At 39.6% G+C, this 18564-nt stretch overlaps 1 protein-coding gene and 1 long non-coding RNA gene across 6 annotated transcripts in view; one reads left to right on the forward strand and one right to left on the reverse strand.

Moving 5' to 3' along the window:
- Positions 1-6313: 6313 nt before the first annotated feature.
- On the reverse strand, positions 6314-15251 carry LOC105730528 (uncharacterized). The gene is made up of 3 exons (XR_001110499.3): positions 15166-15251; positions 13257-13366; positions 6314-6670 (listed from the first exon to the last, which is right to left on the reverse strand). It is a non-coding gene; the product is annotated as an uncharacterized LOC105730528 (long non-coding RNA).
- A 248-nt stretch (positions 15252-15499) lies between these two features.
- Positions 15500-18564, forward strand: part of HMGN3 (high mobility group nucleosomal binding domain 3) — a 28808-nt gene continuing 25743 nt past the window's right edge. For 3 of the 5 annotated variants that reach the window (XM_012471794.2, XM_012471795.3, XM_012471797.2), the window contains exon 1: positions 15510-15646. In XM_012471794.2, coding sequence (XP_012327217.1) covers positions 15632-15646 — 15 coding nt within the window. In that variant the 5' untranslated portion in view covers positions 15510-15631. Of the gene's footprint in view, positions 15647-18564 lie in introns of all 5 variants that reach the window. The other 2 variants (XM_012471798.2, XM_012471796.3) reach the window with 1 other exon arrangement.

The following is an 18564-nucleotide window of genomic DNA, read 5'->3' on the forward strand; positions in this document are numbered from 1 at the left end:
GGCTTGATGAGGCAAAAGTAAAACTATTACAACAAGTATAAACTAAAATAAGTAATATGACTCTATACCTTGAGTCTTCTACTAAATTATATTCCAGGAATCTTCTTTTAAAGTCCAATTAAATAAATTGTGTGGCTTGCCATATTGTAACCTTAGAATGCCATCATGTGTAGTGAATGCTAAAACTATTCTAAATATAACTACTTTTTGATACTTCAGATCACATCCTAAAAACTTGTAGTGCCTTAGGGACATGATTGTGAACCACAATTATCATAGCACAACTCAGCAGTCACAGACAACACAGGCTTGCTTTCAGGATCTGTAAAAAATGCTGCACCAGCATTTTGCATCCCTGCCTTCTGCTGTGCTCTGGGCTGAAGACAGTACCCTGGCATACACCAAGCAGGCAAAATTAGCTCTCATAAGCCTTATCCATGGGAAATGGATAAGGCAACCACTAACCTGTATCTGTAGAAAATGGCCTTCATGCCATTTACGTACAAGTGTTTAGTGTTGTTGATGCTGAGGATAGCAACGTATAACAGGTTTTACTCAGAAATTTGGTACTTAATCCTGCCTCTATTATTAACCAGTTGCGTGGTCTTAGAAAATGCATTTGAGCTCTTTATACCTCAGTAGAAAGTTAGAATAAATCAGTAGTTGAAACATTTTCACTACTAAGCTCTCTTGTTAATAACTTTTAATCATCAACTTTCTGCTTCAAAAATATATTTAGAAAAATTCACTTACTAAGCAGTAATTTTTTGTTTTGTTAAATATTCTGACAAATATCTAAGGGGGTTAGGCATGGTGGTAAACAAAAAAGGGGAGCTGTGGGAGGCAGAAGGCAGGGTACATGAATGGGCTGCAAGGAGATGTCAGGGAATTGGTGTCCTGTTTTTATAGAATAAAGACCTATCTGACTGAACATATTAGAGAAACAAACTCCAGGCAGAGTATATTTTGTCTAGGCATTTTGAAACATTAAAAATAGCTTACAATGGCCAGGCACAGTGGCTCATGCCTGTAATCCCAGCACTTTGGGAGGCTCAGGTGGGTGGATCACGAGGTCAGGAGTTCAAGACCAGCCTGGCCAACATGGTGAAACCCAATCTCTACTAAAAATACAAAAAATAGATGGACATGGTGGTGTGTGCCTATAATCCAAGCTACTTGGGAGACTGAGGCAGGAGAATTGCTTGAACCAGGACCTGGGAGGCGGAGGTAGAAGTAAGCCAAGATTGCGCCACTGCACTGTAGCCTGGGATACAGAACAAGATTCCATCTCAAAAAAAAAAAAAAAGCTTTCAACACCCATTATTACATTTGTAATTATCCAAATATCTGGGGCTGGACACTATAGCACAAGATGATCCCTGAGGTGCCTAGGAAAAGTGTGCTTCAAAATGAATTTCTATCAAATGAGCTTTGAGTCTCCGACTTCTGTAAGCAAATTAGCGAAATTTTGAGGGGCAGGCTGAGGGAGTTATCTCTTGTAAATATAAGTTACATGTTTAAAAAACAAAAAAGGTTATACAATTCAAGGGAAAATATTTCTGTCCTGCAAATACATATTCAAAATATTAATTGTATAAATATGTCCTATCACTGGTTTAAATTCATTTACATTATGCATTTTCAGTGAGTACACTATTGTACTCAATTGGGCAAAAATTATTTCTTGGGGAATGTTCAAAAAAATCTTAATATTGCAATGGTATATGGGCCTCCAAGACTCAACCCTACCTGATAAAATCTCATTTCACAATATTATTTAATTCCTCTCATTGGGTTTTGGATTTGAGAGGGGCATCACATGAGCAGCATGGACACTGAATTCACCGAAGGTACACAAAATACATGCTAAATCAATGCTATAAAACTATACACATAGACAACTGTGAATCAAGGACTTTCTCTTACTCGATGGTTCAATCTCAGACTATTTCTAGAAGTGGTCTGCTGATGGCTATGCATTGCTGTTAGTCTGTGGATGTTGTTTATATTTGTCCCTCATGGTTTTTTGTGTGAGAATTAAACAAAAATAGTTTACATTTTATTATTTATGCTGAAAAATTATGTGAGCCACTATTAGTTATGTCAAGTGCTTAAAAAAATCAGTATCTGAATAAAATCTAGCAACTAAATTAAGTTATATTCTCCTATCAAGAAAAAGCATAAAGTTAAGCTTATTAAGAATAGGTTTTAAGAAATTAATTTAATATTTTTATTTTGTCTGGAAAAATAATCCTTTGGAGTGATTTTTCAAAAATTTGATTACATTTCTATCATTTTTATGTGTTTATATAAATTTCTAGGATTTGATCCCTCTTTTCAATTTAGTTCCTTTAGAATATTTTGTATTCAATAGCTGTCATTTTAAAAATGATTTTCTCAGTTTATCCAAGTTTTTTTTTTCAGTTAAAGGTGAGAGTAACTGTCATAACTTTCTACATTTTAACTGGAGCAGAATACTACTCATTTTAATTTTGCCATATTGATAGAGGGGAAAATTAACAGGATACAGGGATTCTATATATTTGAGAAAGAAGAAGGGGTATATCAGTATCTGCGGTGAAGATTATTTCTCCAGGCTAAAGACAATGACACACTAGGCACTTTATTCTGAAGGGAGTCTATGTAGGGGAAAGCAGCAAATGGATTTCTTACAAATGGGCCCAAACACTGGGGATGATGCTGATTCTCAAATTGTGGGGCTTAAGCTCTTTAAACTCTTCTTATGTAAAGTCAGTTGATCCATGCCTTTGAACTAAAATTTCTTATAGTTTCATTTTAGGATCAAAAGCAGATGTGAAACCTCATCAAGACTTTTTTCTTTGGTCCAGAAAAAGATGTTAGTCAACTTAGGGTAAAATTCTAGATGAGATCAAAGATCTAGGAAGAAGCTCTAGTTTCTATTGTCCACGTATAGTGACCCTGTGTGGGGCACAGGTTGCAAAGGCCTGAAGTTAGGCAGAGTTTGTATCTTTCTGAAGTTGCGTGTTCTGATAAGTAATGATTTTCCGTAACTAATCATCTTGAAGAGGAAAACCTGTCATCAAGGCCGCTAAATGAGCCAGTCAAGGAACTTTGTGCTAGAGAATGAATTTTTGGCTGGGCACAGTGGCTCATGCCTGTAATGCCAACATTTTGGGAGACCCAGGTGAAAGAATCACTTGAGCCTGGAAGTTCAAGAACAGCCTGGGCAACATAGCAAGACCCTGTCTCTATCTTAAAAAAAAAATTGCAGAAAACAGAGAGAATGAATCTTTCTACCCCACTGCAGTATATTAGGTATTGGGGAGCAGATAATTTAGCTACATCCAGACCTGATAGAAAGGACTGAATATTTCCTGGAGGTGTTAAACTTTGAGCTGGACACCATAACTGAAAGACATGGATGGGTTTCTTCTTTGGACAGAAGATGAGTATAGTCTATGTGTGAAAAAAAGAGTGTGCAGCTATTTGGGTGGCCCAAGTGGAAGGCACTGTGGCTGAAGCTGCTAATGTATTTTTTTTTTATTGCTGTTATAACAAATTGTCATAAACTTAGTGACTTAAACCAGTGGTTCCCAACCTTTTAGGCATCAGGGACCAGTTCTGTGGAAGACAGTTTTTCCACAGACTCAGAGGTGGGGTGGGAGATGGCTTCAAGATGAAACTGTTCCAACTCGGATTATCAGGCATTAGATTCTCATAAGGAATATGCAACTAGATCCCTCACATATGCAGTTCACAATAGGGCTCATGCTCCTGTGAGAACCTATTGCCACCACACATCTGACAGGAGGTGGAGCTCAGGCAGTAATGCTCACTTGCCACTTGTCTCCTGTTCTGTGGCCCACTTCCTAACAGATAACAGATGAATGAACAGATAACAGTCCACAGACCCATGGCCAGAGGATTGGGGACTCCTGGCTTAAACAACAAATATTTATTATGTTTCAATTTTATAGACTAGAATTTTGCCACTTATTATCTTGAAATAATTGAAAGATAATAAAAATTTATTATCTTTCAATTTTATAGCCTGGACCTCACTGGGCTAAGATTAGGTGTTAGCTGGTCTGAGTTCCTTTCTGGAGAGCCTAGGAGAAAATCTATATCCTTGCATTTTCCTGTTTCTAAAGGCCACCTACATTCCTTGGCTAATGGTTCCCTTTCTTCATCTTCAAAGCCAGCAATGGTGGGTCAAGTCCTTTTCACATGGAATCTCTGACCCTCATTTGAGCTCCCTTCTGACCATAGCTTGGAAAAATTATCTGCTTTTAAGAATCTATGTGATTAGATTGGGCCTACCTGGATAATCTGCCTGTCGAAAAGTTCTTACCTTAATCACATATGCAAAATCCTTTTTCCCATGAAAGATAATGTATTTACAGAAGCATTCTAGTATTAGGATGTAGACCTCTTTGGGGGACAATTATTCTACCTACCATAGCTAATTATACTTCAATATCAATGTTCTTTCTTCATCACAAGTATTTACTAAAAACTGGGAATATCACTATAAATATTCATGTCATTTGCTAAAGACCTGGAATATCATTGCACAGAATGAAGACCATGTTTCTCCACTTCCTTTGATGTGACTAAATTCTATGATGGGATGTAAATGAAAGTGATATATGCAGCTTCTGGAAGTTGCCTTAAAGAGGAAGGGCCTTTCTTTATCTTTTATCCTTCCTGCTGGCCAAAATGCACATATGAGGAATGAAGGTGGATTAGACATCTTTAACCAAGATACAAGTGCATAATGAAGGTGAAAGAGTAATGAGACAGAAGAGTGTGTCCCAGTTAGTTGTGGAACCACTACGTCAACCCTGTGTTTTTAATGTGAGGGAAAATATTAACTCTATTTTCCTAGCCATTGTTACTTGGGAGTTTTGATACTCACAACCAAAGCTAATCCTACCAAATACAGAGTGCAATGAAGTTGCCAATTTAGAGTACAGAAAAAGAGATAAATGGATGAGGAACAAGAAAACAGGATTTGTGATTTCTCCAGACTTTGGCCAGTTAAAGAAGGAGAAGCTATGGATATGGCCATCCATCCTACCCTCCCACCCCCACAAACTCAAGAAGAAGGTGTAACTACAGGAGACAAGAGAATTACAGGGCTCAAATACATCCACTTTCTCCATTATGGGAGACTCTGATCAAAGTTCTTCTCTGCAAACTTTGGAAGAGTCAAGTTTTAATTTTAAAACCTTATCAGTTTTCACTAGGAAAAGAAAAAAGATTCCCAAATCTCTGTGGCTTCAAAATGGCAAAGTCTTGTTTCTCATTCACTCTACACGTCCATCTTGGGTCAGCTGGGAGCTCTGCTCATTTTGATAATCCAAAAGCCCAGGTGGAGAGAAGCCTATCTTTGCATATGATTCCTTGCTCATGGCAGCAAAAGACAGGCGCAGTCATCGATGATAGACTGGACAGGGAAAACGTGGCATATATACACCATGGAATACTATGCAGCCATAAAAAAACAATGAGTTCGTGTCCTTTGTAGGGACATGGATGAACCTGGAAACCATCATTCTCAGCAAACTGACACAAGAACAGAAAATCAAACACTGCATGTTCTCACTCATAGGTGGGTGTTGAACAATGAGAACACATGGACACAGGGAGGGGAGCATCACACACTGGGGTCTGTCGGGGAAATAGGGGAGGGACAGCAGGGGTTGGGAAGTTGGGGAGAGACAGCATTGGGAGAAATGCCAGATATAGGTGATGGTGAGGAAGGCAGCAAATCACACTGCCATGTGTGTACCTATGCAACAATCTTGCATGTTCTTCACATGTACCCCAATACCTAAAATGCAATAAATAAATAAATAAATAAATAAAAGATGGGGGCAGTCTAGTGAATCACCCACTGGCTCTTGATGATGCTGCTCAGCATAGCAACACTATTCACAGTAGCCAAGAGGTAGAAGCAACCCAAATGTCCACTGATGGATGAACACATAAATAAAATGTGGTATATTCATATAATAGAATATTACCTAGCCTCCAAAAATGGAGGAAATTCTGTTACATACTACAACATGAATGGACTTTGAGGACATTACACTAAGTGAAAAAAGCAACTCAAAATAAGACCAATACTGTATGATCTAACTTACATGAGGGACATACAGAAAGAAGAATGGTGGTTACCAGGGGCTGGAGGAGGTGGAAAAGGGAAGTTGTTTGATGGGTATAGAGTTTTAAGTTTTGCAAGATGAAAAGATTTTGGAGATGAACTTCACAACAATGGGAATATACTTAACACTACTGAACTACATACTATAAATGGCTAAGATGATCAATTTTATGTCTTTTTTGCCACAGTAAAAAAAAAAAAAAAAAATGATGCTCAGAAAAGACACACATCACTTCTCTTCACATTTAATTAGCCAAAGCAAGTTACCTTATTATACCTACCTTTTAAAGATGGGGAAGGGAAGTATAATACTGTCATGAAGGAGTAAAGCAGAAATATATGGTGAATAGTAGTAATGACTATTGCAGTCTTCATTTCAGGGCATGAAATACTTCCTTCATCTTCCTTCCCACATATAAAATGCATTCTTTACTTTCCTCCGAGGGAAGATAACTCAAAAGTCTCATTGATGGCATCAACTTCAAAACCCAGATCCCTGGATGATGCGTGGTAGTCTTTCTGTGATGGGATAATATGAAGGAGTCTGTAAAATAGGTCTGTGTGTATCTTCTTTTGCTCCAGAGACCTGGCCCTCTCACCTCCCACTCACACATTATCCAGTGGTAGAACAGAGTCAAGATGCCTTCAATAAATACTCACATTATAAAGTGGAAGAATGGGAAACGTATGGCAGTCATTGGCCTGTAACAATTTCTAGACTTGGCAGATGTTTTAAACTCCCTACTGGAAAAGTTCCTTGAATAGGCTGGATTTCCTAAAAGGAGCTCCCCTGTCCACTGAGCTCCGTGACTCTTGGATTCTCCTTTTAGGCTTGTTTGAATAGGCACTGAAGATATGTCTGTTTTAGAAATTGACCAGCTTTCTCAGCCTGCTTCCTGCCTATCATTGGTGGAGACTACAACAGCTATGTTAAGTCTCAAATTGCAACAATCACATTTAATCCAGGTTAGAGCCTTTGTTTAGCAGTAAAACTATCTTACAAAATTAACCTTGGTTGTCTTCTGACTTACTCCCATGTTTCCTTTCTAGACATATTTCTTTGCTATACTTCTGTGTTTTCTTGCCCCAGCACTTCTGTTTTCCCTCCCTCCTCCCTCTTCTCCCTCTGTCTCCTCTCCCCCAGTTATAGGTTTCTTGTGCCTAGCAGTGACAGCTACACCTTTTCCCATGAACCAATTTAAGTCATTCTGGGCCATTTTGTCTAATTGAGGGAATTACTGGGCACCACACCCTAATTCACAATCAGTGATCTGATCCTTGCCAATAAAGCAGAGTTTCAATGTGCTTTTGTTGCTCAAAGGATCAATTTTACCTTTCATTATTTAGACTGAGAAGGAGGTGCCTTTTCCAACCTTGTAAGTTTTTGACTTTGTAGATTCTCTAAGTCTGTTTCATCTGTTCTTACAAACTGACCAAGTCTTCTCTGAGCATATATTTTTTTATAATATCTAATTAACTACAGTTGATAAGCAATAAACAGTAATGATAATCTGTTTTCAACCTCTTCCCTAAGGTTAGATATGCCTTTTGCCTTCAAATTACTGTAGGCAATAGTCTTACCAAATTTTTCCCCACTAGAGAAATGAATTTCCATTCTTCTAGGATTCAGTAATAGTTTGCTTGATTCCTCTGACCAGCTATTAAGCCAATGCCACGTATTTTAGGGTTTGTTTTATTATTAAAGCAGCACCTTTCTCTTAGGTTCTAAGTTCTATCATTTCAGGACAAGATAGATAATCCTGTGGAAACAAATTTCCCTCAAATCTCAGCAGCTTAAATAAAAGGTTCACTTCCAGCTTTGATAGCTCTATGTCCATTGTAGGGGGTGATCTTCAAAGGGTTCTGTTCACTGTGATCACTGAAAGACACACATGGGCAATCTCTGTATCAACATCTGTTTCCATAATCAGCTCCAGTGAGAGGAGAATGTGTAGCTTTTGTTGTTGTTCTGTAGAGTTTTTTGTTTTGTTTTTGAGACAGGGTTGGGCTCTGTCACCCAAGCTGAAGTGCAGTGACATGATCTCATCTCACTGCAACCTCCACAACCTCCCTGGCTCAAGCGATTCTCCCACCTAAGCCTCCTGAGTAGCTGGGACTACAGGCACATGCCACCATGCCCAGCTGATATTTGTGGGGTTTTTCTTGGTAGAGATGGCGTTTCACCATGTTGCCAGGTTGGTCTCAAATTCCTGGGCTCAAGCAATCTACCCACCTTGGCCTCCCAAAGTGCTAGGATTACAAGCACGAGCCATTGAGCCCAGCCAAGCATGTCTCTGAAAGCTGGAAAGATTTGTTAAGCAACACTAAAGGAAGCTCTGTAGTTCTGGATTCAGTTGTAGAGAACAGAACCCACTCTATCTAATTTAAGGAAAAAATGTTTCAAAGATTCAATAGCTTATGGGATAGCTCAGAGGACTAAAGAGCCAGACTGTGGGCTGAACTTTCAGAAGTCTCCCAGAGTCACACTCAGAACAAGATCGTCAAAGGAGCGATGTCTCTTTTGCAAGCAGGAATCCACTAGTATCAGGACTGTATAAGAATAAAAATACTTTCCCAGTCATGAAGCCCCTATCTCTGCCAATTTCAGACCACACCTCACTTGCTACAGAGTGAGCACAAGGAGACGTGCCTCTCCAAACCCACAGTGCTAGTGCCTGGGATCTTTGCTGACGTCGTTTTAGGAAAAATAGAAGCAGCAGACACAGCAGATGTAGCAAAAGTGTGGCCTTTTCCTAACCTCCACTGTCTATACCTCATGCTAATGCATCTAATTAGCCAAATGCAAGTTCCATCCAGAACCCTAGCTGCAGTGGGAACTCCAGCATCTGGAGGGTAGGGAGGCACATGAGCAACAATCCAGCATTTACATCAGTACAACATAGCAATAGGCCATATTATGTAGCACCACGTTCTATGGCAACAATAAAATACTTCTTTTAATCATTTTTATCCCTACCTACTTCAAAGTAATTTTAAGAGGTTTATGCTAACTGTTCATAATCAGGCCCTTAGGGATTCAGGAAAAGTTAAATATTTTCTGTGCTCTCTTTTATCATTTTAGGGGGAGTGTAATATAATTGCTTCAAACAAAATATGTTAAGCCTCATCCTTCAGGAATGTGCACATTCCTGTAGTTTGGTGGTTTATCATCTTCAATTTTCACACCAGTTCCATGAAGCATGTATCAGTTAGGGATAGTATTCAGCTGCACATCACAGACATCCACCTAAAGTGGCTTGATCAAACATGGTGTTTATTTTCCAAACATTAAAAGTAGACTAAAGCTGGGCAATCTGGGGCCACTGCAGAGACCTGGAGGCCTGCCTTTGTGCTCTTTCATCCTTAACTGTGACCCTTCTCTTTTTGGACATAGACGGCTGTTCTACTTCCGGACACTGTTAGCAACGTCCAGGATCAAAGGAGAGAAAGAACAAAGGCACAAGTCAGCTAGCTGCCTGGCTAGGTTTGCCCTGTTATTTGGTGGTGTTTACACAACCACCTTGTGACTTCCACATACATTTCATTAGTCCCAAAGGTGTCACATAGCAACCTCTATCTACCAGGGAGCTGGAGGAACTGAAGATTATTTTGTTTTGTTTTGACCAGTCTTATTTCCAAAATCAGAATTCTGTTAGTAGGAAGAAAGCTAGCGTGACTATTGGGCAGGTAACTAGCAATATCTACCTTGACTAGACATTATTTTTTTCATTTTACAATAAGGAAACCAGGATTCAAAGAGGTTGAGTAATGTGGTGGTAGCTCAATAGCTTGAGATTTGAATTCATGCCTATAACTGCAAATTCCAAACTTTTTGATAAGCATTTATTTTTAAAATGGTTAAAACTTAAAAATTTTTTTTGACATGTTAAAAAGTAAATTGGATTATTTAGTCATAGGGGGAGAAAAAGAATCCATTTGCTTACGATTCCAGAGAGCAGAAGTGGGAGTGGGAATGAGAAGGTGGAAAAGGATGAGAAATTTTTTGTAGGAGTAGCACAATCCTATGTTTTAAAAACAACAAAAACCCTATGCAGATAAGCAGCCTTGAAGATTATGGCACATTTCCAGGCTAGTTTTCCACTCCTGGACAAAAATTTATTGGCTGGTGGCTAGAATTCATTCTGACCTGGCCAAACTCATTTTATTGCCTAATGCTTTCTTAGTGCTTGAAAATTGTAAGAGTTATTAACCAAACTAACCTGAAAATCATCTCCAGTTGCCATATGGTATTTTTCAGAATGATTCATTTGATTCTCATTTCCCCAAATCAGCATATTCTTGCTTTCGTTGAGAAAAGGAAAATGGTATGGTATCTCTGAAAGGCAAGACCCTTGGGAGTAGTGATAAGGATATTCTTTATAAGCCCCCAGGGATTCTGAGATCTGAAGGAAATGTAGAAGACACCAAAAACGAGTAGTCAAAATTGCTAGCTTAGAGAAGAGGGTGTGGTTGTATTCGAGAGTGTACTGGCACTGAGAATGTGCAATTCAGTTGGAGAGCTCTGCAACAACCACTAATTGGTTTTTGGCACCTTGCAGCTTGTGGCTTTTTACCGAACGGGATGGGATGGAGTCCTTACTTTGCTGTGTCCTCACTATGAACTTTGGGGATTTCCTTCCCTTAACCTTCTCACCTCCTTGAGCCTAGATGGCTGTTGGTACCAGCCATGCTAACAATCTGACAGAAAGGAATGGCTAAACCAATGTAGTCCAATCCCTGGTTCTAGCCACTGATCATATCTAATTCATCCCCAAATTTGGGAGCTACAAAGAGCAAGTTAATCACACTCCTGTGAGCTTAAGCAGCAGGAGCAAGAAGGAGAGGTAAATAGCACAGAGATTGAACCTGAAAAGTACCAGGGGTGGGAAAACTGTAAAACATACCTGGGGTAAAGAATCTGCACAAATATTAAATTTGATCAAAGGCTGGGAAAACAAAGAGTGAGTTCCTTGGAAGGTCACAGAATACCCTGACTCCTCTTGCTATTAATATGGTTGAGATATGCTTATGCAATCACTAACATTTAGCCTCGAAAGGGTGTGGCTTGTGGGGCTTTGGCCAAAGTAAGTTCCCTTTGAGGATTCCGGGTCAGGAATTTTCATCTCATGGGGGCCAAAGGAGCTGCCTAGAGGGCTGCCTGGGAAGAAGAAAATACTTTTCTAGGTATCCGGATGTGTGCAGTTTTTAAGTATTATTTAGGTTTCTTGCAACTAGAGAAGAGGAAGAATGTGAAATAAGCAGGCTGTGCCCAGCAAAACTGAGATGGAGCAAAAGCACAAGGTGAGGTCTGTGGGGCAAGTTTCACTTACAGAATTATGCTCCTGCACTGAAAGTGTGTTAAGAAGTCCACAGGCTTTTATAGATATCTATCATCAGAATCTAAGTAGCGGCATTCAGCAAGTATTTGTTGAGAGCAAGGGCCTAGTCTAGAATTCCCAAATTATAGTGTAAGCAACACATCAAAAGCTCATTTGAAAAATGCAGATTCCCAAGCCTAGCCATTCAATACCATGGGGTTGAGGCCTGGAGATCTGCACTATTATCAGGCTGCTCATTGGATTTGGGACCATTGGCTCTTGGACTCTCCTTGTTGCTTTGTAAAAACTATCCTTGGTCTCTTCAAAAGTTAGCACCAATCAAAGTAGAGACTTGACTAGTAAATACAAAGAAAATATTCTTTTGCCACCTCTTATTTGTTGTTTTTTATGTTGTTTTGTTACACACCTGAATTCTTCACTGTGTAATTTTTTGGCCTATTTATGGAAGAATAGTAACTTAATCTGGAATTACAAACTATTAGAAGCAACACACTATCATTTTCGCTTTTCCCCTTTCTTCCTTTCTCCCTCTGTCTCTCCTTGTGTGTGTGTGTGTATGTGTGTGTGTGTATGTGTCTATGTTTCTGTCTCTTTTCCTTAATGAGAGTCATGACTATCATTTTTTTTGCCCTGCTGTCTGAAAAATGCAAAGTAGGTGTACAGTTGCAACTATCAGAAGCAACAATATGTAGATTCTAGATCTGACCTCTCTAGTAATTTGTCATTACTTACAGCAAAAGCCTAAGGGACCCTGTCTGTGTCTGCCTAAAGGAGGAAAAGAGAATCAGTTCAAAAGGGAGGTGATTTGCAAATTATTCTGTCCTTTGAAAACTTCCTCTCAAACCTGGTGTGTTGGCTTAGACCTATATAGCTACTCAGGAGGCTGAGGCAGAAGGATCTCTTTAGCCCAGCAGTCTGAGGTGTGGTGCACTATGACTGTGCCACTGCATGCCAGCCTGGGGCAGCAGACTGAGATCCTACCTCTAAAACAATTTTAATATTAAGCATTTTTTGGAATGCCAAAGATCCACAAGATTGATTGGCAGTGGCATTCAATTTTTTTGATCAACACCATACTAAAAATATATTTCATGTCACAATCCAAAACACACACATACATGTATGTGTTCTTCATGTGTTTATATGAGCACATATGGAAAATAGAAACAATTATCTTATAAAACATTATTTACCTCTGCCATGTGAAATACACTCTGATATTTTCTATGCTTGGCCCTTTCTTTGCTTTTCTTATCCTTCCCTTCTCTCTTTCTTTCGCTCCCTCTCTCTCTCATTCTCTCTCACTCTGTGTATGTGTGTGTGTCTGTGTCTGTCAATGTCTCTGTCTCTTTCTTTTCCTTAATGATAGTCATGACACTATAAATGCTTTTGACCTGCTGTTTGAAAAATGTGGAGTAGGTGTACAGTTCCAACAGTTTTGAGTAGGTAAAAAGAGGAGAGGAGTTGGAATTGGAAAACAAGTTTGTTCACTATTTTTTTCTTCTTTCTTTCTCAGTCAGTAACTCTGTTAATTAATCCATGTCTATCTTAGCTATAGTATATGCATCCTACTTTTACTGTCTTAGTGGCTGATATTCCAAAGTAGTAGAAATGCTCAATGGAATACATAAATGAGTCTGTACTTCTTACCAGCTTGACCTCCTCACTGTCTTGTATGTGACATGTTCATTTCTGCCCAGATGTCTTTATCTCTTAGCCTAGAATTATAACTACCCGCCAAATCATTCTCTGCCTACTCCTCTTACCTCCAAGGCCACCAGTAGAGGTTTGTGTTGACTTTCCCAGATCCTGAAGGCTACTCAAGGTACAAGGGAGAACACTTCATTTCCTAGAGTAGTGCTCAGACAGGTGCAATCTACATCAAAGGAAAGATAAGCGATGCTGTTGTTTTTCAACCAAAACTGTTATTTTCATAACTTGTAAATGAACTAAAGGTTCCAAGGACTTAAAGTCCCCACAGTCAACTTTCTTTATCCAACAAGCAAGCTTCAATTTCATTGAATAATTTTTATTATGTGCAGCAAAAACATTTACAGTTTTGTTTGCTGTTGTTGATCGGACTGTTTGGTTTTGAAAAAAATTAACAAAGAAGCCACTACCTTTGATGTGGCACTTTTCCATCTCCATAAAAAACATAGCCACCCAGATTGCAAATGCTACTCAGTATCCTTCTCACACATATCTTATTAAAAATATTTTCACTTTTTTAACTATCAAGCGCTTGGCAGATTAATCTCTTGCAAGACATCTTCATTATAAATATTATTTTAATGGTAAAATTATTAACCTGTAAACTTTTATCTAGCTCTAAGCAACTGGTTTTTATCTTAGTTTGTTTGAGTATACTATTGTCATTCGCTGAATGTCTGAGAACAGGGAATCTATCAAAAATAGTTGGGATCCTATCAAAGGGACACAGGCACTAATTTGAAGAGGCATGCATTGGCTAAAGATGTGGTAACATGAGCATTAAAAAGGTAATAATAATGATAGCAATACACTGATGCACACCAAATATATAAAAATCCATGCTTTCATAAAGATGTTCCAAAAAAGAAAGTCATTAACTACCTCTGGAGTATGCTAGATCAATTAATTTATTCTGAAAATTACTAAAGAAAAAGTGAAATATTAAACTTCATTCTTTGAAGATATTTTTAATACATATTTGCAGGCTCTGTGTTACCAAGGTGGATTTGGCCATATTTTTAAAAGGCTTCAACAGATGTGAGATTTGCCTGCTGATTCTGAAACTAACTTTGCCCAATTTTGCTTTTTCTATAATTTCATATGAATGAGGTCATTCATTTTGATCTTTTGTAGTTGACATCTTTCATGCAGAATTTTGTTTCTGATATTCATCCATGTAGGAAAATTTATTCCTTTTTATTGCTGAGTAGTATTCCACTGTATGTGTTCATCACAATTAGCTTACCCATTCAAGTAACACTTTTCCTGCATCTGCTAAAAGGATTGTTTTCCCCCTTTAATTCTATTAATTCTGCAAATTATATTGATTGATTCTTAGATATTAAAAAAGTAACCTTGCATTTCCAAGATAAGCCCCATGGGTCATGATGTATTGTCCCTTTAAATGTTGTTGAGTTTCATTTACTAAAATTTTGTTCATGACTCTTGTGTCTATTTTATAAGAGATATTGGTCTGTAACTTTCTTTTCTTTTGAAGTCTTTCACTGGTTTTGATAGCAGAGTAAATCTGGTCTCATAAAATGAATTCAGAAGTATTTTTGCAATGCTCATTTTATGCCTTGCAGAACGTTAAGAAACATTATGCATAAGGTGTAACATGACAGGTGTGATTCAAATATATGTTTCAAATATAAAATAATCAGTTTTTACCTTGTTCTTTCTTTTCCTAATTTCCATAATAAACATGTCCTATTCCTCTTCACATCTAGTTTGAAGTTGGCTGAATTAGTGAGTGATTTATAATCACAGATTTTAGAAAATTAGAGCTATTTTAGCGACTGTTGTCACTGTATATCTAGAGGAGGAAACTGAGACGTTTAGAGGTTGCCACGCTTTTCCAGAACAGAGTACCTTCCCACTCTTTACAGGTCCCCATCATGTAACACTCATTAAAAGTCTTTATGGATAGGAAATGTATAAAGTACCTGCTGTGTATATACTTACATTATAAAGTTTACGTGTTCAGTGTTACTCTTTGTCCTTCCTATGAAGGCACACACTGTTCTTACTCTTGCGAGCTCCAAGAGAGAGCAGTGAAACAATGAAACTTCAGGATTGTGTGGCCTGGGGGCTACTAGTTGAACTGGGCATGCTCAGTCGCCAGGCAGATTTTTCGGTGAAGTGGAAACGACAACAGCGCGTACCGCGCGCGGAGGTGGGCGTGCCCTCGTGGAATTTAGAACGTTGCCTCAGCCAATGGGGCCTCGCAGCCGGCTGGCGGGGCTCCTCATTGGAGCAGCAGGGAGGCGAGCAGAGGGCCCCCGGAGGGAGCCGCGGAGGTGCAGGTCGAAGAGGCCGGGCTACGCCGTGCCCTGCGCGTGAGCAGCTGCAGCAGCAGAGGCAGCATCCAGCGGCAGCGCCAGCAGTTCCAGCCGGTTGCTTTACTTTTTACTTCACCGATATAGTCATTATGCCGAAAAGAAAGGTAAGTCTTACCAAAAAAGATTTAAAAGGCCTTAAAATTGTGCTTATAGTGAATCCTGGCATTGCAATGGCTTGCGCAAAGAACGCGCGCGGTAGTAACCTAGGGATTGGGAATCTCTGCTCCTCCACACTTGTTTTTAGATGCCTGTTGCAGACATTCCTCTCTCCCTCTCCCCCTCCCTCTGTCCTCATCGATCTCTGAATGTTACTTTCTCTCCAGTGACGCGGTTTCTCCTCTTTTTGAACTCATTCTTGCTGGAATGGTTTCTCCCGACAACAAGAAGCAAAAGCGGCTTTCCATTCCGAAGGGGAGTTTCCTCTTTGCAAACTGCCAGGTTGCGAATTAGTGTAAAGGAAAAACAGAGAGGGGAGAAAAACACGTCCAAACATAGGGAGAGGGAAGAAAATAAATCGGGCAGATGTTGGGATTATTCCCATGCGGCTGTGCCCGCGGCTGGGTGGCTCCGAAGCTAAGGGAGACAGAAAGCCATGTTTAAAATAGCGCTCACCCTCCTGCTCGCCTCCGCGGCAGACCCGTATGTACCAACTCCAGTGTCAATCAGGGCTGGGGCCGGCGAGGCGGGGCCTGGCGGTCTGGACCTACCCGCAGTTCACGGTGAGAGCAGCGGAGTTGGCAGCGTGGAAGGCGGGACAGCGCCCGGGTATCCAATATGGCTCGTCCAAGGTCAGGGGGCCAACAGGTCCTCCCCAGTAACTGGAACCCACACTCAGTTGGGGAAGGCGGAGTCCGTGTGCTGTCCGCCCCTCTGCGTGTAAAGCGAACTGGAGTCATTTTTGTCCCATCTTCCGCCCCTTGCGGACTGTCCCCTTCTGCGCAGGCCCTGGACACCGACTACCACGTTCGGAGACACAAATCTGCCTCGGGGTGGGGCTGAGACTTTCCCAGGGAAGGAAGGGAAGGCTTTCCTCCTCCCTGAGAAACCAGTGTGTGATGGCTGGTTCCTGGGCAAGTGCTTTGCATCCTTCCACCGCCAGCCTCAGTGTTTCCAATGGGGTCAACGAGTGTGGGTATTCAGTTTGAAGCAAAATTATACTTAATATCCTGTTTTATCAAAGACCATGGACTAATTTGTGTGTGTGAGTGACTGCATTACTTTAAAATACTGAAGTTTAAAAAATTCAGCTTTTCCCTCATATGTTATTACTGAGAATTGGGTGGAAAGTTGCCTCCTACTCCATTTTTTAAACATAATGGTAATTGAAAGTGTTTAAAACTCTTAGTTTGTTGTGCACATACTGTGTGCCTCACGCTATGCAGAATTTGACTTGCATTATCTCATTTAATTCTCAGAACACCTTAAGCAGTGTTATCCCCATTCAACTGAGACTTAAAGAAATAAATTGTCCTGCATCTCACCAACCAATAACTGCTAGTAAAGATTTGATCAGATACTATAGATGCCAAAGTCTTATTCTCACCCATTATGTACTCATTTAGGAAAAGGTGGGTCAAGAGCAGTTTAGGAAATCCAAAGGTACTCCCAGTTTAAGAAGACAGATGGCATATTAAGAAGACTAATACTTGAGATTTATTATTTAAACTTACATTTTATGAAAATATTTCCTAGCCCTGTTTTACTAGAATTAGAATATTAAATGATGTCACCATTGTCATCATTTTAACTGAGGGTTAATGATGGGTTGGGAATGCTAGTAGAGGCATTCCTATAGAGGAACTAATCAAGATATGGGTTACAGAGTAAGTGAGCTGGGGGCCATCTTTTTTCCTGGGAATTATTAACAAATGTTTACATAAACAGTAGGTTAGGTGTGCACACTTTATGTATAATGGACCCTGATGATGGAACACTTTCTAGCTGTTTATTCAAGGGCCGGAGTTGCTGAAACCATTATTCTTACAGGGGAACTGTCTACCTCTTTCAAGGGGATGGAGGGGAGAAGAAAAGAACAGTAAAATAACAATTATGGTTTTATTTCTTTGGAAGGCAGGGAACCCCCATGCATAAGCTAGCCAGTAGTCCTGAGACTAAGGGCTAAACTCTGTACAGGCACCTATGTGTCATCCTTCAGGACATCAGAGTGTTCTCCAGTGATGGAAAACTTCTTGATTAATAGGAAGGCTTTCCGTTTATACCTAAAGCCTAACAACCTCAGTTGGCACCTGAGCAAAAACAACCTCAGATTAAACACAGTGATCATTGCCAGCCCATCTATCAGTCAAATATTAGAGCAGCCTCATGGAATCCTGAAGTTCGGTGGAACTTATGTGAGAAACCACTGTCATTAGGTAAAGCCTGCTTAGATACAAAAAAGAATTGGAGGCAATCCATGCATAGCTCTTCAACATCTTTAAAGCTGGGGTAATTGCCAAAGCATTTACATACTACACAATATTTTTCTTGACTAAAGAACTGTCTGCTCTACGATATAAGAAACTTTTAAAATGTCCCCGTAGTATTTTTTTTTTTTTTTTTTTTTTTTTGCCTTCGTAGCCCCCTGGATCAACTTTTCCTAGAAATCAAGAAATGTTATTTAATGAGCATTTGAGTAAGTTCTGCAGAGTAAGAAGTGGGACAGATAAAGTCAATGAAAGCATCTGGAATCCTAGCCCTGTTTTAATGCTACAGGAACATACTGTTTTTGCCCTCTTGGAGCTTGTGTTTAGTAAGGTGATAAGACTAGCAGGCACAAAACAGTTGAATAACATAAGACTGTGTATATGTTTCAGAATGTGTAGTTATAGATTTCACAAGCAGTAGGAAAGATAAGGAAAGAAAGTTAACTTTGGGCTGGCCTTAAACATGTGGGTACAACTCAAATATACAAAGAAGAAGTCAGAGTCATTTTTGGTTACTAGGTATTCAGATGTGTCTCCTGATTGTATCTTAACATGACCAGCCTTCAGTTATGCAACTTCAGGGCTGTAATATCATCTGC

Source organism: Aotus nancymaae, unplaced genomic scaffold, assembly GCF_030222135.1.
Source record: "Aotus nancymaae isolate 86718 unplaced genomic scaffold, 86718_ANA_hifiasm-v0.15.2.pri h1tg000040l, whole genome shotgun sequence".
In the NCBI taxonomy this organism is placed as follows: Eukaryota; Metazoa; Chordata; class Mammalia; order Primates; family Aotidae; genus Aotus; species Aotus nancymaae.